General features: G+C 39.3%; 1 protein-coding gene across 8 annotated transcripts in view; it reads left to right on the top strand.

Moving 5' to 3' along the window:
• RPRD2 (regulation of nuclear pre-mRNA domain containing 2) overlaps positions 1–23,432 on the top strand; it is a 108,031-nt gene that overhangs the window by 31,784 nt on the left and 52,815 nt on the right. For 6 of the 8 annotated variants that reach the window (XM_036272110.1, XM_036272112.1, XM_036272108.1 and 3 more), the window contains exon 2: positions 19,482–19,611. In XM_036272110.1, the coding sequence (XP_036128003.1) occupies positions 19,482–19,611 (130 nt within the window). Of the gene's footprint in view, positions 1–7,335; positions 7,457–15,427; positions 15,561–19,481; positions 19,612–23,432 lie in introns of those variants that run through there. The other 2 variants (XM_036272111.1, XM_036272109.1) reach the window with 2 other exon arrangements.

The following is a 23,432-nucleotide window of genomic DNA, read 5'->3' as shown; positions in this document are numbered from 1 at the left end:
AGCTGGTTTCTGAGCCACACTTGTATGATCATGTATGTGTGTTTCTATTTTTATATAAAATGGAGACTCAACTTGTTAAATTCCTTAATATATTCTATTAGGATTTTGACTGGAATTGTATTGAAACTAGTGATCAATTTGGAAGAACTGATCTGATACTATGATAGTCTGCCCTTTATGGTATCTCTATCTTTGTATTTAAAAATTCTCCATCAGGTTATGTGATTTCTTTTTTTTCTAATAAGGAAATTATTTGCTAACAATATCCACTTAAATGGACACTGAATTTTATCAAGTTGTTCTGTAACTATAGTGAGTGATATTTATAGATTTTCTAAGGTAAAGTCACCATTGCATTCTTTTTTTTTTTTAATCCTCACCCGAGGACATTTTTCCATTTTTTGTTCAGGTAGAGTGGGAGGGAGAGAGAGGAACAGAGAGAGAGAGAGAGAAACATCGATGTGAAAGGAACACATCGAGTGGCTGCCACCCGCACAACCGACCAGGGCCGGGGACAAACTGCAGCCGAGGTACATGCCCTTAGTGGGAACCGAACCCTGGTCTCTCAGGACCGCAGGCCAACACTCTAACCGCTGAGCCAAACTGGCCAGGGCACCATTGCATTCTTGAGATAAATAAAATATTTTATATACTGCTGTTTTTTTTAAAATATGTTTTTATTGATTTTTTTAGAGAGAGGAAGGGAGAAAGAGATAGAAATATTGATGTGAGAAGGAAGTATAGATCAGCTGCCTTCTGCATGCCCTCTACTGGAAATCGAGCCTGCAACCTGGGCATGTGCTCTGACCAGAATCGAACTGGTACCTCTTAGTTCAGGGGACGATGCTCAGTCCACTGAGCCACACCCACTGGGCACTACTACTGTTTATTGCATTTTTGTGATCTATAGACCATGGGTCTCTATAATCTCTAGAAAGGAATTTTCCTAGCACAGTTAAAACAAGTCTAATTATTATTATTATTTTTTCTTTCTTGATGTTACAGAAAGAGGAAGAGAGAGAGAAACACCAATGAGAGAACATCGATTGGCCGCCTCCTGCATGTCCCCCACTGGGGATTTTGCCCACAGCCTGGGCATGTGCACTGACCAGGAATCAAACTGGCGACCTCTTAGTGCATGGGTTGACGCTCAACCATTGAGCCACATCGGCCGAGCAAAACAAGTCTGTTATTGATTGTAAAAAGCAGACTAAGCAGATGAAGTGTAATCCATTGAGCTAATAGTTTCTAGACATGATTTAATCAGTTTTAAGAAAATAAAAAGGTAAGGATGCTGAAATAGGATTGTTTATGTCACCAATTAAGGACATTAAACTTGTTATTATCATTTCACAAAGATAATTTAATAGAAAAGTAGGAAGAAGATAATAATGAGCAGTTCTTTTGTGTGGATACATTTTACTTTAGGAAAAATAAGCTGTGTCCCTATTTTCACATTTTTCTGCAAACCAGTGGATATTTCATCACAGGCCAACACCAGAATTTGAGAACTATTGCACCAGGCCATATAACTTCTTGGAAGTTTGTTTTGTTTTCTTTTTTTTTGGTACGTGTCCCTAGCTGCTAGGGCCTAGTGGGAACTGAACCTGGGACTCTCTGGTCTGCAGGCCAATGCTCCAACCACTGAGCCAAACCGGCCAGGGCTTCTTGGAAGTTTTTATTTTATTTATTTAATTATTGATTGATTGATTTTAGAGAGAAAGAGGAAGTGAGAGAGAAATGTTGATTTGTTGTTTCATTCATGTATGCATTCATTGGTTGATAGTGCCCTGACTATGGATCAAACTCACAACCTTGGTGTATCCGGACAATGCTCTAATCAACTGAGCTACCTGACCAGGGCAAAATTTTTTTTAACTTATTAGTTAGATAGATTGAGAAAAAAGTCAAGGCACAGTATCTAGCTATATAAGTTTTTTGGAAGCTAATTCTTCTAAGTTTGTTTTTAAATATATAATTTTACAACTCCTGGTCTCAAATTGCTTTGTTGTTGGTGGTGGTGGCGGCATTGATGTTGAAATATCAAATGATACTTTGGTTACTATATTATTTTCTTACAAGTTATTCTTTCCTACATTTTGCAGCATCTCTCTTCCTTATGTATTAGAGAAGAATAAGGTGTGGAGAGGTAGATTATCATGATATAAGTTTAAGTGTATAATTACCAAAGTATATTTGTTAAAAGAATCAATATGTTCTAAATGTTCAGTGGAAATGTTTTGAGAATTAATTTGTTTGAATCGGCCACACTGGTATTTCCTTTATTGATATAAATAATAAATGGTTGTCTTGTGCCCATACTTATTGAAGGTGGAAAGAAATAATCTGCTTTTTTTTTTTATCCTCATCCGAGGACATTTTTCCATTTTTTGTACAGATAGAGTGGGAGGGAGAGAGAGGAAGAGATAGAGAGAGAGAAACATCGATGTGAAAGGGACACATCGAGTGGCTGCCACCGCATGACCAACCAGGGCCAGGGACAAACTGCAACCGAGGCACGTGCCCTTAGCGGGAACCGAACCCGGGTCTCTCCGGACCGCAGGCCGACGCTCTAACCGCTGAGCCAAACCGGCCAGGGCATAATCTGCTTTTTTTGGCCTCAAGTTAGACCAAGGCAGACGGGCAGTCAACAAAATACATATTAAAAAGGTAGTTAATTCATAGTCAGCATCATGGAAGATAGAAAAAAAGTAAAACATTTTACAATTTAACCAAGGAGAAGCTAATGTGTGAAACACTGCATGATATTAAATATAAGAGTAGTATGCCTTGGCCTTTGTTTCTCAGTGGTTAGAGTGTGGGCTTGTGTACTGAAGGGTCTTGAGTTTGATTCCTGTCTCAAGGGCACCTTGGGACAGGGTTACAGGTTTGATCCCAGCCCCATTTGGAGCATGTGCGGGAGGCAACCAATCGATGTGTCTCTCTCACGTCAATGTTTCTCTTACTTTGTCCTCCCCTCTCTCCCCCTCTCTCTCTAAAAATCAATGGAAAAAATATCCTCCAGTGAACATTAACCAAAATAAATAAATAAATAAGCCCTATGAGTTCAGAGTAAAGAAAAATGGAAATGATTTCAAGAGCTTTCATTAAGGACCAGGGATTTGACTTGGGTTTTGAGATGAGAATTCAAATAAATGGAGGGAGAAGAGTAAGGTGATTTTATTTTATTTTTACTTTTTGTTATTCCTCACTTAAGGATATTTTTCCATTGAGTTTTTTTTTTTTTTTTTTTTTTTTAAAGATAGAGTGGAAGGTAGGGGGTGAGAGAGAGAGAGAGAAATCAATGTGAGAGAGTGCCTCCTGCACAGCTCCAGGGATCAGACCAGCAACCCAGGTATGCACCCTTGACCAGGTTATCCTTCAGTCTACGGGCTGGTGCTTTAACCATTGAGTCAAACTGACCAGGGCCAGTAAGGTGATTTTAGATGTATGGAATAGTATGAGCAATTTTTTAAATCCATGAGCAAACAGCTCTCTCAGCTTTGTATTATACATGAATAGAGTTTTGGTTATAATCAACTTTTTAAAATATTTTGCTAATTAATTGTAATGTACATAATTATTCTGCATAGTTATTACGTATAAGTAATTAAATAACTCATGTAAATCTCTGTAGTTAGTATTACTGCAGTTCAACTATTTTTAGGATAGCTGAAAAGAAACAGTTGGTGAAGCTCCAAGAGTTTTTGCAGACTAAGGTTTCCAAGTGATTGGGCTTCTGATTTTTTTTTTTTTTGACAGCCTAAATGTTTCACAGGCCTCCTGGGATTGGAGGAGCTAAGAATCATAAAACCTTTTTCTCCTCCTTTTCAGAGACCAGAGTTAAACAGGCTGAAACTATTGTCATACATATCTTAATTTAGATTAGTTTAATGTAGATGACATTCTCTCCTCATACTTATCTGATATATACTAACTTAGGAGGAATGACAACTGGGAGAAAACAGCTGTCAATGAAGTACTGGTTTGCTCTGTAACAGGTACTACAGATACTTAACATATATTATTTATCCCTTCCCGAAGCATTTTGAATACTTATATTTATTTATTTATTTTTTATCTTTATTGTTGAATGTAAAATGTATTGCAGGCGTTCCACATTTTTCCCCCATTGACCCCCTCCTCCCCCCTCCCGCCCTCCTCCCGCCTTTTCCCACACTATTGTCTGTGTCCATTGGTTATGCATATAAGTTCTTTGGTTTATTTCTTCCCACCCCACCCCCCAACTCCTTTCCCTTTGAGGTTTGTCAGTCTAGCAATGAATTTATACTTCTTAATCTTTTCACCTTTTTCACCCATTCCACCAACCCCCCTCCCAACTGGCAACCAACAAAATGTTCTCTGTATCTATGAGAATGTTTCTGTTCTACCTGTTCATTTTGTTTGTAGATTCCATTGTCGATAGATATGTATTCATTGCCATTTTGTTTGTTCATATATTTTATCTTTTTCTTCAAAAAGACCCTTCATCATTTCATATAATAACGGTTTGGTGGTGATGAACTCCTTTAACTTTTTCTGGTCTGGGAAACTCTTTATATGGCCATCGATTCTAAATGACAGCTTTGCAGGATAGAGTAATCTTGGTTGTAGGTTCTTGCTTTTCATCACTCTGAATATTTCTTGCCACTCCCTTCTGGCCTGCAAAGTTTCTTTTGAGAAATCAGCTGACAGTCTTATGGGAACTCCCTTGTAGGTAACTAGCTGCCTTTCTCTTGCTGCTTTTAAGATTCTCTTTTTGTCTTGAACCTTTTGCATTTTGATGATGATGTGTTTTGGTGTAGGCCTCTTGGGGTTCATCTTGTTTGGGACTCTCTGTGCTTCCTTGACTTGTATGTCTGTTTCCTTCACCAAGTTAGGAAAGTTTTCTGCCATTATTGTTTCAAACAGGTTTTCGATTTCTTGTTCTCGCTCTTCTCCTTCTGGGACCCCCAGGATGCAAATGTTGGCACGCTTGAGGTTGTCCCAGAGGCTCCTTACACTATCTTCATTTTTTTGGATTATTTTTTGTTTTTGCTGTTCTGATTGGGTGTTTTTTGCTTCCTTATATTCCAAATCGATGGTTTGCTCCTTGGATTTATGGTCTCTATTATTGAAGCTGTGTAAATTATTCTTTATTTCAGTTAATGCCTCCTTCAATTCTAACTGTGCATCCATGATTTCTTTTTTTTTTTTTTTTTTTAATCCTCACCGGAGGATATTTTTTCCATTTTTTTGTACAGATAGAGTGGGAGGGAGGGAGAGGAAGGGAGAGAGAGAGAGAAACATCGACGTGAAGGGACACATCAAGTGGCTGCCACCCGCACGACCAACCAAGGCCGGGGACAAACTGCAACCAAAGTACGTGCCCTTAGCGGGAACCGAACCCGGGTCTCTCCGGACCGCAGGCTGACGCTCTAACCGCTGAGCCAAACTGGCCAGGGCTGCTTTTTTTTTTTTTTTTTTTTTTATCCTCACCTGAGGACATTTTTCCATTTTTTGTACAGACAGAGAGAGAGGAAGAGAGAGAGAGAGGGAAACATCGATGTGAAAGGGACACATCGAGTGGCTGCCACCTGCACGACCAACCAGGGCCGGGGACAAACTGCAACCGAGGTACATGCCCTTAGCGGGAACCGAACTCGGGTCTCTCCGGACCACAGGCGGACGCTCTACCCACTGAGCCAAACCGGCCAGGGCCATGATTTCTGACTGGTCCTTTTTTATGCTCTTGAGGCCCTCACTAAGTTTATTGAGGTTCTCACTAAGTTCATTGAGCATCTTTATTTTTGAACTCAGCATCTGTTCGTTGCTTATCTCCATTTCGCTTAGTTCTTTTCCTAGGATTTTGTTCTGTTCTTTCATTTGGGACCTGTTACTTTGTCTCCTCATTTTGGCTGCCTCCCTTTGTTTGTTTCAGTGTATTACTTAAGAGAGGTATGGGGCTAGCTGAGACCAGATGCTGCTCGTTTGAAAGAATTTAGGAAAAACCTGAAGCAGGATCCAAGACAGGCCAATCTATGGTTAAGCAAGTGGCAACAGCTTGGGTGGGCCTGAAAGCTGGGTGGGGCGGGGCCTCAGGGAGTCACCAGGGCGGGGCTACCAGTGTGAGCCAGGTTGCTGGAGTCCCAGATATGGCTTCTGTCTGCCTCCCCAGGGAAGGGCTCACCAAAGGAACAAAGGCCTCTGACAGCATGTTTGTCCCGGAGAAAGCTCCCTCTCCAGCCCTCGCTCCAATGCCAAACAGCTCAGTTCTTCCCTTTGTGTCTCTGGCGCCCCTCGAGCTGCCTCCCCTCCAAGCATAGAGGGAGAGAGTCCGATAAGTTCGTGCTCGGGCCCTTTAGGAGCTGCCTGGGGCTCCAGCTGCGTCAGCTTCCCTGAGCCTCAGTTCCCGCTGGTTTTTCCAGCCAGATGTTATGGGGATTCTCTTCCTGGCACTGGAACCCTGAGCGGGGCACCTGGTGTGGGACAGGGACCCCTCAGTCCTCAGGGAGGACCTTCCCAGCTGAGGTGTCCTCCTGATTTTTATCCACCACACGTAGGTGTGGGACCAGCCCTTCCGCCTCCGCCCCTCCTGCCAATCTGGATGTGGCTGCTTCTTTAATTCCGTAGTTGTAGGACTTTCATTCAGCTTGATTTCAGGTGGTTTTGAATGATGGTTGTTCTGTAGTTTAGTTATAACTTTGATGTGGTTGTGGGAGGACGTTTTACCGCGTTTACCTACGCTGCCATCTTGACCGGAAGTCCTAATTATATTTATTTTAAAGTATGGAAGTTAAGATTCGGTGACATAATTTTACCCAGGGTCATGCATGACTCAGTTAGTTATTGAGGTAGAATTTGAATTGATGTTAGTCTGGGTCCAATTTCCATTTTCTTTCTTTTATACCATCCTCTAAAGTAATGAGAATTCTTATGTGTGGATTTGAGACAGGACTGTGCTTAGCACGTTAGGGGATAGATTATATTATTTATTTGATATTCCTTTTTTTACCAGCATTGTTATATTAGTGAAATAAGGTCAAACTTGAAAGTGTAAATGTTACAAAAAAGCCATGGTAGAGATTGTTTAGGACTCTGTAATGTAGACTTATAGAAAGTGGATTTGGTTAATAAGGAATGGGAGTAAAAGATTTGTTTCCTTTCACACCTTAGATCATTGTTTGGTATTATCTAGGTGTCCCAAAATATTTGGGAGTAATTGACAGGAGAGAGAAGCAGATAATTTGGAACATGAGGGGGTGATTTTGTTTTATTTATTTAGTTGTTTTTTTGTTTTGTTTTTTAACAGGAGAAAATGTTCAAAATTTATTTCAGATGTACATGTGAGGTTACCATAAGAATAAGAATATGAGATCTGAAGATGCATTGGACAGTTTAGGTTTACTATGCCATTTTGGACAAAGGAGAAGAGGCAGGGGTCTGGGATTTCAAAGGAAAACTAAGCAGTTCACAGGTAGACAATGTCAATGTAAAAATGTCCAAATCTATAGAAAATTTTAATGAATTTATTTGAGCCAAACTGACCACATGCTGGGAAGCAAGATCTCAAATGCTCCCTGGATGAGGGTGATTTTAGAAGGGAGGCTTTGGTTAGTAATTCATTTATCCAGTAGAAGATCTTATTATATACCTACTAAGTAGTTGATTGACATTAAGGTGTGAAGCCACTGTGCTGAAGGAGTTTTTGGTATGGTGGAGAGACATTTGTAAATTGATAGTTTCAGCTCCGAATGAATAGTACAGTATCTATGTACAAGGTGTTAACAGTATTGAGGAAGTGCATAAAATGTAGCAGAATATAGGGGTATTTTCTTTTTAATTTTTTAATGTATTATTTTGAATAAGTAAACACATACCCAAGTCATATTCCAAAAAGTGTACAAATATATAAAAAATAAACTCTTCTATCGTGACTGTCCTTGTTTCTCATGATCCTTTGGTTTCCTTCTAGACTAGGCTTCATTGTTAGCAATTTCTTGTATACCTTTCCAGAGTTATTCTCTATGAAAATAAAGCATATGCTTGTTTGTATTTTTTGTACAGGTATAGCATACTAGTCCCATTGTATCTTGTGATGAGGTATAGAAAGAATATTCTTGTATTTTTTGTTTTGTTTTGTTTTGTTATGTACTATTCACTGGGGTGGAGGTAACATAATTTATTTAGCGAAGTCCTTATTAATGAACTTTTAGGATATTTCCAGACTTTTGTTGGAAATAATATTGCAAAGAATATCTTTATAGTCTTTTATGTAGGGGCAAGCATATCTGTGGGCTAAAATTCCCAGCACTCTGGAGACCGCATTGAATAGTGGTCAAACTATAGGCACAGATTAGCTATTAGGTTTATTGTAGTAATGATGCAAAACTGAAGTAAGGTGGTAACAAAAGGAGTGGGAAGGGAGAAAACGAATTACAAATTATGTATTTCTCATCAATTCTAAGATGCACATTGTCTTTCACATTATAATATGTTTGAGCCCAGTGGGTGTGGCTCAGTGGATTGGGCATCGTCCCATGGACTGAGAGGTCCCAGTTTATTCCCAGTCAGGGCACATGCCTGGGATGCAGGTTCAATCCCCAGTAGGGCGTGTGCAGGAGGCAGCCAATTGATGTTTCTCTCTCACATTGGTGTTTCTGAATTATGGTTGTTCTCCATTCCTCTCTCTAAAAAATAAATAAAAACATATTTTTTAAAAGTATAATATGTTTGAAATCTGTGCATTTTACAGTTGATGGTTTCATACAAATTAAAAATACTTTATTTCTTTTTTTTTTTAATCCTCACCCGAGGACATTTTTCCATTTTGTTGTTCAGGTAGAGTGGGAGGGAGAGAGAGGAACAGGGAGAGAGAAACATCGATGTGGAGGGACACATCGAGTGGTTGCCACCCGCACAACCAACCAGGGCCGGGGACAAACTGCAACCGAGGTACGTGCCCTTAGCGGGAACCGAACCCGGGTCTCTCAGGACCGTAGGCCGACGCTCTGACCGCTGAGCCAAACCGGCCAGGGCAAAATACTTTATTTCTTAATGGTATATAAAATGGTACGTTATAAACAGTGGTGTTTCTTAAATTTAGAAAAATACAGTAATAAAAGAGGTAGGATTCACAAGACTTAGATGTAGAAAATAAGCGGAAGCAAGAGTCAAAGTTGACACACCTTTTTTCTTTACTTTCAGTATGTAAACCATTTTTCTATTTTCTGTATGGTCTTTATATTTGATTAATGGTTACATTAAATTTGTGAATGTAATAAACCGACTCCACTATTGGTGGATATATAGATTCTAAGTTTCTTTGGCTCTTTACAGATCATTGTTAACACTGAACAGTTTTCTGTTTAGAATTAGGGAATGTTTGAATTCAGTAGATTTGTAGATAATTGTATATAACAGTATTTAACAAATGTTCTGAGTGGCAAATTATTTTATTTATTTATTTATTTACACATATTTATTTATTTATTTTTTAATCCTCACCCAAGGATATTTTTACATTTATCATCAGATAGAGTGGGAGGGAAGGAGAGAAAGAGGGAGAAAGAGAGAGAAACAAACTAGCCAGGGCATGAGTGGCAAATTAAAGAACTTTTTTTTTATCCTCACCCAAGGATATTTTTCCATTTTTTGTTCAGATAGAGTGGGAGGGAGAGAGAGAGAAACATCCATGTGAAAGGGACACATCGAGTGGCTGCCACCTGCATGACCAACCAGGGCTGGGGACAAACTGCAACTGAGGTACGTGCCCTTAATGGGAACCGAACCCAGGTCTGTCTGGACCGCAGCCTGAGCCAAACCGGCCAGGGCAGTATCCTCCTAATTTTTATCCGCCGCAGGTGGGTGTGAGGCCAGCCCGTTGTGCTTCTGCCCTCCTAGCAGTCTCAATGCAGCTGCTTCTGTAATTCCGTTGTTGTAGGACTTCTATTCAGCTTGATTTCAGGCGGTTCTGAATTATGGTTGTTCTGTAGTTTAGTTGTAACTTCGATGCGGTTGTGGGACGACGTTCAATCCACTTAGCCACACTGGCTGGGCGGGGTATTAAGAACTATTTAACTCTTCTATATATTACTTTCTTTTTCCTTTTCTTTAAAATGACAACTTCACAGCTTGTTATAAGAATTAAATAAAACAATGTATGTAGCCCTGTCCAGGTGGCTCAGTTGGCTGGAGTATCATCCTGCATATCAAAAGGTTTCAGGTTCGATTTCCAGTCAGGGCACATACCTAAGGTGCAGGTTTGATCCCCAGTTGGGCATGTAAAGGAGGCAATCAATAAGTGCTTCTTGAATTGATGTTTCTCTGTCTTGTTCCCCTTTCCTCTCTCTAAATCAAAACAAACATTAAAAAACATATAACAATGTCTATAAAGCATTAAGGACTATGCTTAGCATACAGAAAATGGATTGCTATCAGCATAATCATCCACTTACATGCCTTTAACTACTACCACCTATGTATCCATGACTCCCATATCCATACATATCAAGCCTCAGTTTCCCTTTACCAGTCAATGCTAAGTTTCAAAAGCACCTTGAGCTTGATTTTTCATATTTTGTTTGTCTGTATGTTTGTTTATTTATTTTGGCACCCTTCTCCGCATCCCCCACTTTACCAGTCACTGCTAAGTTTCAAAAGTACCTTGAGCTTGATTTTTCATATTTTATTTATTTGTTTGTTTGTTTGTTTATTATTTTGACACCCTTCTCCACATTCCCCCACCCCATCCCTGGATTTGTTGTCCATGTCCATTGGTTATGAATACGTGCATATAAATTCTGTGGTTTATCTCTTCCCACCCCTCATAACCCCCTCTTCTGAGGGTTGTCAATCCGTACCCTACTTCCATGTCTCTGGGACTACCCTATTCCTCAGGCTGTTACGTTCATTATATTCCACAAATAAGTGAGATTATGTAATATTTGTCTTTTTCTGTTTGGCTTGTTTCATTTAGGATAATACTTTCCAGAGCCCTCCATGTCGTCTCAAAGGATAAGAGATCTTTCTTTCTTACAGGTGCATAGTCCTCCATTGTGTATATGTACCACAGCTTTTTTACCCATTTGTCTACTGATGGACACTTGGATCTGAATCCAAGACTACTCTACCCAGCAAGGCTGTCATTCAAAATAGAGGGTCAAATAAAGAGCTTCCCAGGCAAAAAGAGGCTAAGGGAATACATTAGCACCAAACCAGCACTGCACAAAATGTTAAAGGAACTGCTCTAATTAGTAGAAGAAATAGGCAGAAAAATATAACCACACTAAACCAAAATGGCAATAAATAAGTACATATCAGTAATCACCTTCAATGTAAATGGATTTAATGCTCCAGTAAAAAGACACAGCGTAGCTGATTGGATAAGAAAGCATGACGCATCTATATGTTGTTTACAAGAGACCCACCTCACAACAAAAGACTCACATAGGTTGAAAGTGAAGGGATGGAAAAAAATATTCCAAGCAGAGGGAAAAGAAAAAAAAGCTGGGGTAGTAATACTCATATCTGATAAAATAGATTTCAGAATGAAGGCCATAATTAGAGACAAAGAAGGCCACTACATAATATTGAAAGGAACATTCCAACAGGAAGATATAATCTTGATAAACATATATGTACCCAATAGAGGAGCACCAGAATATATTAAAAGTCTTCTGGAGGACTTCAAAGGAGAAATCCACAGCAATACAATTATAGCAGGGGACTTCAACACCCCTCTGACATCACTGGATAGATCCCCTAGACAAAAAATTAGCAGGGAAACAGAGACTCTAAATGAAGCACTAGACCAAATGGATTTAATAGATATCTACAGACAATTACACCCCAAAACCACAGAATTCACATTCTTCTCAAGTGCACATGGGATATTCTCAAATATAGACCACATGTTAGGATACAAACTAAATCCCTACAAGTTCAAGAAGATTGAAATCATATCAAGCATCTTCTTAGATCACAATGGCATGAAACTAGAAATCAATTGCAGCAAGACCATGCAAAGACATTTGAACACATGGAGGCTAAATAGCATGTTATTAAACAATGAATGGGTTACCGAGGAGATCAAGGAAGAAATTAAAAACTTCCTGGAGCACTAGCCAGTTTGGCTCGGCGGTTAGAGCGTCGGCCTGCGGTCCAGAGAGACCTGGGTTCAGTTCCCGCTAAGGGCTCATACCTCGGTTGCACTTTGTCCCTGACCCTGGTTGGGTTGCGTGGGTGGCAACCAGTCGATGTGTCCCTTTCACGTCGATGTTTCTCTCTCTCTCTCTCTCTCCCTCTCTCCCTCCCACTCTGTCTGAACAAAAAATGAAAGAGTGTCCTCGGGTGAGGATAAAGAAAAAAGAAAAACTTCCTGGAAAGCAATGAAAATGAACACACAACAATACAAAACCTATGGGATGCAGTGAAAGCAGTTTTGAGAAGAAAGTTCAGCCCTGGCCGGTTTGGCTCAGCGGTTGGAGCGTCGGCTTGCGGTACAGAGAAGGAAGATCATAGCACTATAGACCTACCTCAAGAAACAAGAAAAATTTATAATAGACTATCTAACCACACAACTTAAAGAACTAGAAAACAAACAAAAAGAAAACCCCAGAGCAAGTAGAAGGAAGGAAATAGTAAAGATCAGAGTAGAAATAAATGACATAGAGACCAAAAAAAAACAATTCAAAGGATCAATGAAACAAAGAGCTGGTTTTTCAAAGAGATAAACAAGATTGATGGATCTTTAGCTAGACTCACCAAGAAACAAAGAAAGAGAACCCAAATACACAAAATCAGAAATGAAAGAGAAGTAACAACTGACACCACAAAAATACAAAAGATCGTTAACAACTACTATGAACAATTATTTGGCAACAAATTTGACAATCTAAGCGAAATGGACAAATTTCTAGAAAAACATAGTTTCCCAAAACTGGACTGGGAAGAGATAGAAAACTTCAACAGACCAATAACAACTAAAGAAATCAAAGAGGTAATCAAGACTCTCCCAGCAAACAAAAGCTTAGGCCCGGATGGCTTCATGGGGGAGTTTTACTGAACATTCAAAAAAAGAATTAACACCCATTCTCCTCAAACTATTTCAAAAAATTCAAGAAGAAGGAAGACTTCCAAACTCGTTTCATGAGGCCAGCATAATTCTACTTCCAAAACCAGAAAATGACACTACAAAGAAAGAAAACTATAGGCCAATATCCCTGATGAACATAGACGCCAAAATCCTGAACAAAATACTAGCAAATCGGATCCAGCAATATATCAAAAAAATGATTTACCATGACCAAGTGGGATTCATTCCAGGGGTCCAAGGCTGGTACAATATTTGCAAATCAATAAATGTGATACACCACATAAATAAAATGAAGAATAAAACCATATGATCATATCAATAAGTGCTGAAAAAGCATTCGACAAAATCCATCATCCATAAAAGCGCTCAGCAATGTGGGAGTAGAGGGATCATATCTCGACATAAAGGCCATATATGAAAGACCTACAGCCAACATCATACTCAATGGGCAGAAACTAAAAGCATTTCCCTTAACAGGAACAGGACAGGAATGCCCACTTTCGTCACTCTTATTTAACATAGTACTGGAAGTCTTAGCCACAGCAGTCAGTCATGAAGAATAAATAAAAGGGATCCAAAATGGAAAGGAGGAAGTGAAACTGTCATTATTTGCAAATGACATGATATTATACATAGAAAGCCCTAAAGGCTCCATCAAAAATCTACTAGACTTAATAAATGAATTTCGCAAAGTAGCAGGATACAAAATAAACGTCAAGAAATTGACAGCATTCTTATACACCAATGATGAACTCCCAGAAAGAGAAACAAAAAACAATCCCATTGACCATTGCAGCAAAAAAATTAAGATACCTAGGAATAAACTTAATCAAAGAAGTAAAGGACCTATTTGCAGAAAACCACGGGACATTGAAAAAAGAAATAGAGGAAGACATAAAAAAGTGAAAGCACATACCTTGTTCATGGATTGGAAGAATTAACATCATTAAAATGTCCATACTACCCAAAGCAATCTATAGATTCAGTGCAATCCCCATCAAAATACCAATGACATATTTCACAGAACTAGAACATATACTTCAAAAGTTCATATGGAACCACAAAAGACCCCGAATAGCCACAGCAATCTTGAAAAAGAAGGACAAAGTAGGTGGGATCACAATACCGGATATCAGGTTATACTACAAATCGACTGTAATCAAAACAGCCTGGTACTGGCACAGAAACAGGCATATAGACCAGTGGAACAGAACAGAGAACCCAGAAATGGACCCAAGACATTATGCTTAATTAATATTTGACAAAGGCGGCAAGAGCGTACAATGGAGTAAAGACAGCCTCTTTAATAAATGTTGGAACAACAATGAGGTATCACCTCACACCTGTCAGAATGGTCGCCATCAACAAATCATCAAACAACAAGTGTTGGTGAGGGTGTGGAGAAAAGGGGACTCTAGTACACTGCTGGTGGGAATGCAGACTGGTGCAGCCACTATGGAAAACAATATGGTGTTACCTCAAAAATTTAAAAATTGAACTTCCATTTGACCCAGTGATCCCACTTTTAGGAATTACCCTAAGAAACCTGAAACACCAATCAGAAAGAACATATGTACCCCCATGTTTGTAGCAGCACTATTTACAATAGCTAAGATCTGGAAACAGCCCAAGTGTCCATCAGTAGACAAATGGGTAAAAAAGCTGTGGTACATATACACAATGGAGGACTATGCACCTGTAAGAAAGAAAGATCTCTTATCCTTTGAGACGACACGGAGGGCTCTGGAAAGTATTATCCTAAATGAAACAAGCCAAACAGATAAAGACAAATATTACATAATCTCACTTATTTGTGGAATATAATGAACGTAACAGCCTGAGGAATAGGGTAGTCCCAGAGACATGGAAGTAGGGTACGGATTGACAACCCTCAGAAGAGGGGGTTATGAGGGGTGGGAAGAGATAAACCACAGAATTTATATGCACGTATTCATAACCAATGGACATGGACAACAAATCCAGGGATGGGGTGGGGGAATGTGGAGAAGGGTGTCAAAATAATAAACAAACAAACAAACAAATAAATAAAATATGAAAAATCAAGCTCAAGGTACTTTTGAAACTTAGCAGTGACTGGTAAAGTGGGGGATGCGGAGAAGGGTGCCAAAATAAATAAACAAACATACAGACAAACAAAATATGAAAAATCAAGCTCAAGGTGCTTTTGAAACTTAGCATTGACTGGTAAAGGGAAACTGAGGCTTGATATGTATGGATATGGGAGTCATGGATACATAGGTGGTAGTAGTTAAAGGCATGTAAGTGGATGATTATGCTGATAGCAATCCATTTTCTGTATGCTAAGCATAGTCCTTAATGCTTTATAGACATTGTTATATGTTTTTTAATGTTTGTTTTGATTTAGAGAGAGGAAAGGGGAACAAGACAGAGAAACATCAATTCAAGAAGCACTTATTGATTGCCTCCTTTACATGCCCAACTGGGGATCAAACCTGCACCTTAGGTATGTGCCCTGACTGGAAATCGAACCTGAAACCTTTTGATATGCAGGATGATACTCCAGCCAACTGAGCCACCTGGACAGGGCTACATACATTGTTTTATTTAATTCTTATAACAAGCTGTGAAGTTGTCATTTTAAAGAAAAGGAAAAAGAAAGTAATATATAGAAGAGTTAAATAGTTCTTAATACCCCGCCCAGCCAGTGTGGCTAAGTGGATTGTACGTCGTCCCATGGATTAAGAGGTTCCATGTCAGGGCACATGCCTGGATTGTGGTCTTGATTCCCAGTAGGGGGCTTGCAGGAAGCAGCTGATCGATGTTTCTCTCTCACATCGATGTTTCTATCTCTCCCTTCCTCTCTCTCTCTAAAAAAATCAATAAAAACATATTTTAAAAAATAATTGATAAGACACCAAAGCTAGTAAGTGACAGAGCCATAAATGGAACTATTTGACTTAACATGTGAAATCTTTTTGTTTTTTTTTAATCCTCACCTGAGGATACTTTTCTATTTATCTGCATATAGAGTAGGAGGGAGATAGAGGGAGAAAGGGAGAGAAGGAGAAACATCGTAAGAGGGACACATCGACTGGTTGCCTCCCGCATGACCCTGACCAGGGCCAGGGATGAACCGCAACCAAGGTATGTGCCCTTGTTCAGAATCAAACCCACGACTCATTGGTCCGTGGGCTGATGCTCTACCGCTGAGCCAAACCAGCCAGGGCGAAAATGTGAAGTCTTAAAACACCGTGATATGGGTGAATAGAGAAGAATGCTCATGAGAGAATACTGGAGAGCACTGAAGTAGGACAATACTTTAAAGTAGGATAATCACAAGCAAAGCTGCCTACCTATACATGCCCACATGTGTATATATGGAGGAGCCAGAGTGATAGGGGGAAAGTAAGGAGAATGCTCTGGCCGGTTTGACTCAGTGGTTAGAGTGTTGGCCCACAGACCAAAGAGTCGGGGATTCGATTCTAGTCAAGGGCACGTATCTTGGTTGCAGTTTGGTTCCCAGCCCTGGTTGGGGTTGTGCAGGAAACAACCAATCAATGAGTTTCTCTCACATTGATGTTTCTCTCTCTCTTTCTCTTCCTCTCTCTAAAAATCAATAAAAGCGTATTTTAAAAAAAATTTGGAATGTATTGGTAACTTTGGTAATTGCTGTTTGAGTGGAGTGATGGTAATATAAATGAGATAGCAAAATTTATATAAAGCTTTTAAGCACAGTGGATTGCATGTTTTAGTACTGGGGAGGGGGTATCTTCTGTAATTACGGAGTTAATAGGAGCTAAAGTGGAGACAGTGAGTACAAAAAGCTCTTTCAGATTCCTGATTCTGAAAGACCTTAACTGACTCAGGTAAGTTGATCTGGATGGTTTTAAATGTGGATACATTTATTTTGAGAGAACATAATTTCCATCTGATGATTTATGCTTTCTGTGTGAAATAGCATATAAGCTGATTTCCGGAGAGTGAGAAGGAATGTGGTAACAGGGGGTTTGACAAGAGTGGTACATATTTGAATTAGCTCTTACAGCAAATGAGAGAAGATGCTGCTTAAGGACAAATGGAAGTAGCATTGAGGGCCCAGCTGAAGGAGATTGTATTTATATGGATTTCATACCTTCTGGTGATAAGATTTTTCTTCATAACACAAGAGCAGAAGTAAAGTTTTTGTAAAGGCATTCAGTTAGGTTGATCCAGATTTAAGATTTTGTTGAGTGCCTGTGCTAGAAAGGCTAAATTTAGGGAGAGTAGGAAAAAAGGATGAAGGTTTTAATAAAAGCGATTTTTAGCCCTGGCTGGTTTGGCTCAGCGTTGGCCTATGGATCAAAGGGTCACAGCTTCGATTCTGGTCAAGGGCATGTATTGGTTGCAGGTTTGATCCCTGGCCCTGGTCGGGGTCCTGCAGGAGGCATCCAATAGATGTGTTTTTCTCACATCAATGTCTCTCTATCTCTCTCTGTCTCTCTCTTTCTCCCCTGCCCTCTTGTCCACTCTATCTAGAAATCAATGGAAAAATATCTTCCAGTGAGGATTATCAGAAAGAAGAAAAAAGAAAAAGTGATTTTAGCCTGCTGATGTGGCTCAATGGATCGAGCGTTGTCCCATGGACTGTGAGATCCGGGTTTGATTTCTGGTTAGAGCAAGTGCTGGGGTACGGGGGTCGATCCCCAGTAGGGGGCCATGCAGGAGGCAGCTGATTAGTATTTCTCTCTCACATTGATGTTTCTCTCCCTCCCTTCCTCTCTAAAAAATCAATAAAAACATTTAAAAAAAAAAAGTGAGCCCTGGCCGGTTTGGCTCAGCGGTTAGAGCATAAGCCCATGGACCAGAGAGTCCCAGGTTCGGTTGTCACTAAGGGCACATACCTCGGTTGCAGTTTGTCCCTGGCCCCAGTTGGGGTCGTGGGAGTGGCAACCAGTCCATGTGTCTCTTTCACTTCGATGTTTCTCTCTCTTCCTCCCTCTCTTCTTCCCATTCTATCTGAACATAAATTTAAAAATGTCCTTGGGTGAGGATTTAAAAATATATATATTAAAAAAATTTAAGTGATTTTTTTTTTTTTTTTTATCCTCACCCGAGGACATTTTTCCATTTTTTTGTTCAGGTAGTAGTGGGAGGGAGAGAGAGGAACAGAGAGAGAGAGAGAAACATCGATGTGAAAGGAACACATCGAGTGGCTGCCACCCGCACAACCAACCAGGGCCGGGGACAAACTGCAACCGAGGTACATGCCCTTAGCGGGAACCGAACCCGGGTCTCTCAGGACCACAGGCCGACGCTCTAACTGCTGAGCCAAATCGACCAGGGCATAAGTGATTTTAATAATGAGTCAAAGACTCTGGAATTGATGGAGAAAGAATTGAGTGCTGAAAGAGGCTGTAGAGAAAATAAAGAACTGAGATTTTGATGAAATTGAAGAACAAATATAATGGGAGTGGGAGTTTGTGGTCAGAAAGGGGGATTTTGAAGTGTACAAAGAAGTGGTTCTAGGAGGTTATGAATTTGAGATCAAGAAATTGGGGGACTAGCACTTGGCCGGTGTGGCTCAGTGGTTGAGGGTTGACCCATGCACCAAGAGGTCGCTGGTTCGATTCCCAGTCAGGGCACATGCCCAAGTTGTGGGCCTGATCCCCAGTGGGGGCATGCAGGAGGTGGCCAGTCGATGTTCCCTCTCATCGATGTTTCTGTCGCTTTCTCTGCATCCTTTTCTCTCTCTAAAATCAATAAAGAAAAAATATTTTTAAAAAAAGAAATTGAGGGACTAGAAAATATGATGGATCATCCATATGGATATTATAATTGTCCAGGATAATAGTGAAATTTGGGGTGGCATTATTCAAGGTTCCAGATAGTAAATTGATTGGGCCTGTTGTGGGCCTTTGACTTAAGTGTATTTATGGGATCAAATTACTTATTTCACAGGAGATGCAGCAGAACCTCTTTTCCAGTAGATGGGAGGACTTAGATGTAGTATCTGAGTGGTATCTGGACTAGTTGATGAAAGGAGTTTATCTACAATTATAATGTAGAGGAGGTTAAGGAATTTGCCTGAGGTCACATTCTGATTGGATTCTATTGCTGGTGCAACAGGTTGAGCTGCTGCTACTCAATTTTTTATCTTTTCAAATGTTCGGGAAAACAGTTCTGTTTTATTTTCGCTTCTCCAGAGTTAATGAGTTTTTTGTGTGCCAAGCATCTATAAAGTAGGAGTACCCTGAACAAAAAGCCTGAAGCAGTCAAGGTTTTTAGGCACTAGGTTCAGTAAGTTGATCAGTATATTTATTTGTCTGTTCATCCATCCATGCATCCATCCATTTAATAGCAGGTACAGTTTGAGAACGTTGTATTTGGAATAAATTGAACTAAGTATAAATTGACTGGTTTGGTTTTATTTATGTCTTTTTTCTAGCTGCCTATCCCCACCGTTTGAATCTCTTTTACCTTGCCAATGATGTCATCCAGAACTGTAAGAGGAAAAACGCAATCATATTCCGTGAATCGTTTGCTGATGTACTTCCTGAAGCAGCTGCTCTAGTGAAGTAAGTAAATTCTTACTGTTCTTTGGGATCTAAGCTTAGAAAATTTAGAATTTTAGTTTCTGTTTTTACCTATTAGTAAGAACTGGAATAGTTAGTGTACATGCTTAAAGATCCAAGAATATTTTACCCAAATTGTTCATTGTTACTTTCCTGGTAATACACACATTTTTTTCTTTTCAAATTCTTTGTCCCCTGTTTGAAAGTTTGTTGTTTACTGTCTGCCTCTTTTTGCCTAACTTACTGTATATTTCTCCTGGTCATACTCTCTGGCTGTACTTCTTTCCAACTGCTTCTATTTTTGTGGGGGTTTTTATACATTTGTATACTTTTTTCAGAGTCTTTCTGAAGTTTTGCCCCCTTCATGAAATCTGTGTAATTAAAAGGAAATGGAAATATTTATTCCCAACCCCATATTTATTTATTCCATTCTTAGCAAAATTATGTCCAGCATTTTCCAAAATGCTGGAACACATATTTGATTTTATTTTTGCCTTGTACTAATTGTTTTCCTTGTGTTTCATCTATATTTGTAAGTTGTTTGTTACAAGAGACATATACACACGCACACAATTGGAGGACAAATAATTATATGGAACAGTCAAAATAGCTAAATATATATATTTATTAGCATAATATTATATTTATATGAATATGATATATCATTGATCCATTTGTTAGTATTAACCCCATCAGAACTAAGTGATCCTTGTTTCTTCCTTTAGATTGTTAACTTGAGATATCTGCCTTGGTATTACAAAAGATCAAAATATGGTCCTGCCTGAATGTACTAAGTTAATCAAGATTTATACACATGTCAGAAATACATAAAATAACAGTAGCACCTAGCATTTATTGAACACTTGAAATTAACCAGACATTATACAAAGTGGTATCCTGAGAACAATTTTATAAAGTAGCTACTACTATTCCCATTTTAAGGGGGAAGAAACTGTGGTTCAGAGAGATTAAGCTCTCATAACTACCTGAGTGGGGGTGGGGGTCCTGTAGAATTCCCAACTGTCTGTCTAGACCCCAAAGCCCATGTTCTTTGCCATTTAATCACTAGTCTATGATGCCTCTTTATATATATAAACCCAGTAATTTTGAGTAAGAAAAATAGTATGCCGGGTGATCTCCTAGTCTTTCCTAGACTTAGATTTTATGACCTAATTTATGGTTGTTAGCTTTTAGTTTACAATGTAAAGATCATATATATATATATATATATATATTTGTCTTTATTGATTTTAGAGAGAGAAGAAGGGAGAAGGAGTGAGAGAGATAGAAACATTAATTGGCCTCCTCCTGCGTGCCCTTCACTGGGGATCAGGCCCACAACCTGGCATGTGCTCTGACTGGGAATGGAACCAGGACCTCTCAGCCCGTGGGTTTATGCTCAACTACTGAGCCACGCCAGCTGGGCTACAATGTAAAGATATTTTTAAAAACAGCTATTTTGTATTACTATTACTCTTTCACAGTAAAAGATGAGAAGGACATAATCTCAAAATAAAGCACAGTCCTTTAAATTAAAATTTTAACCTTTGAAAATGTTCTTAACTCAATGGAAGGGTATCTTCAGAAACTTCTAGTAAATATCAGACTTAATGGTGAAACAATAAAAGTATTTCAAGATGGTTGACTTCTGTTATTACTATTCACCATTTTGTTGGATATCCCATTCATTTTTTTTTTTTTAATCCTCACCTGAGGACATTTTTACACTTTATCTTTAGATAGAATGGGAGGGAGAGAGAGAGAGAGAGAGAAATATTGATGTGAGAGAGACACATCCACTGGTTGCCACCCACATAACCCCAACCAGGGCCAGGGACAAACTGCAACCGAAGTACGTGCCTTTAGCAGACACTGAACTCGGGTCTCTCTGGTCTGCAGGCTGATGCTCTAACTGCTGAGCCAAACTGGCCAGGGCCCATTTATTTCTAAAAAAATAAGAAGAATGCATTTAGAAGGGACAGAATTGTCATTATTTGCATATAATATGATTACCTACCTCAGGGGTGGGCAACCTTTTTCTGTAAAGGGCCAGATAATATTTTAGGCTTTGTAGGCCGTAGGATCTCTGTCCCAAGTACTCAACTGTGCCCTTCTTGCATGAAAGCAGCCATAGACAGTACATAAATAAATGAGGGTGACTCTGTTCCAATAAAACTTTATTTACAGAAATAGGCAGCAGGCTGGATTTGGCCCAGGGTTGGTAGTTTGCCAGCCCCTGGCCTACACAGAATCAACTCATGAGAGTTCAGTTAAATAGCCAGATTCAAGTTCAATGTAGAAAAGCATTATCTTTCCTATGTTTGCTAGCATTAACCAATTTTAAAAAATTAAGTTCCAGGCAGGTAACATAGATGAGTGGAGTGGATTGAATGTGAGCTAAAAAAAAAACATCAAAAAGGGGCAGCAATTTGGCCAGTGTAGCTCTGTGGTTGAGTGTCGACCCATGCACCAAGAGGTCGCAGGTTCGATTCCCTGTCAGGACACATGCCCAAGTTGTGAGCCTGATCCCCAGTGAGGGGCATGACGGAGGTGGCCAATCAGTGTTCTCGCTAATCTATGTTTCTGTCTCTCTCTCTCTCTCTCTCACTTCCTCTCTCTGTAAAATCAATAAAGGAAAAAGAAAAAAAAATCTGTAAAAAAATATAAATAAATTTTAAAAAGATCAGCAAATACTTATCCCTAGCCTATGGCCATAAAGAAATATGAGCTCAGTGTTAACACACATTGCCAGACCTTGCAAAGACTTTTTTCAGTCTTTAAACTAGGTCAGAATCTGGATTTTTATATGAAGTCTCCTAATTTTTGAATGATAAAGCTAAATAACATTTAAAAAAATATTGTTAGCCAAAAAAATATCTGATGACTAAATTTGAGCCACGGGCAACCTATTAGAGACCTCTGTAGTGAGGCATTATTTTATTCCTTTAATTTCTTTAAAGAGTTAATTGATTTCACTTGATTAAATGTTGCTATGGGGCCGATTCACTGTCATATGTTAAGGGAGATGGCCAGAAGGGAAACTAGTTCTTTCAGATGGGTTGGGAACTTTTTTCCCCTAAATAATAATATAATTATTCCAGTTTCTTTTTATTGTATTTCAGTTTATCCTTCCCTCACTGTTTTGAAATTCTGTAGGCTGAGAACCTGGATGTGCTAGTTATTATTGTAATGAAAATATACATGTGAGCCTTGATTGGTGTGGCTCAGTTGGTTGGAGCATTGTCTCATACAACAAGAGGTTGTGGGTTCAATTCCCAGTCATGGCACATACTCAGGTTATGGGTTTGACCCCAGGTCGGGGTGCTATGGGAGGCAACTGATTGATGGTTCTCTCTCTCCCCTTCTCCCTTCCTCTCTCTAAAAAAAAATGTGTGTGTGAGAGAGAGAGGGAGGGAGGGAGAGGCATAAATGAATGTAAATCAACATATTTATTTGCCATTTATTTCCCAGAAAACCTAGCTAAGGGACAAAAATGCCAATTCATCTGTATGTATACATTATTGTGAGAACAGAATAGTTGCAATTTGATTTGAAGCACAGGGAAAGTGTTTTTATGAATGTCAGAGTTGGGTTACCACTTAGAAAACTATGGACTCTTCTTCCACTTCATTATGTTTTTTATTTTATTTTTTCACCAATAAGCTTTATACACACACAGACACATATGTTCAATATAGATTATGGAAGAATATTTCTACAACTGAAGGTTTGTTTGAGAGGCCTTTTGCTATCCTAGGTTTTTGTAAAAGACAGTTGTTTTTGCTTTTATTCTCTTCTTTAATTGAACGAAAAAGTGCGTTTGT

Source organism: Molossus molossus, unplaced genomic scaffold (assembly GCF_014108415.1).
Source record: "Molossus molossus isolate mMolMol1 unplaced genomic scaffold, mMolMol1.p scaffold_m16_p_20, whole genome shotgun sequence".
In the NCBI taxonomy this organism is placed as follows: Eukaryota; Metazoa; Chordata; class Mammalia; order Chiroptera; family Molossidae; genus Molossus; species Molossus molossus.
This window is presented reverse-complemented; position numbering and strand designations above follow the sequence as displayed.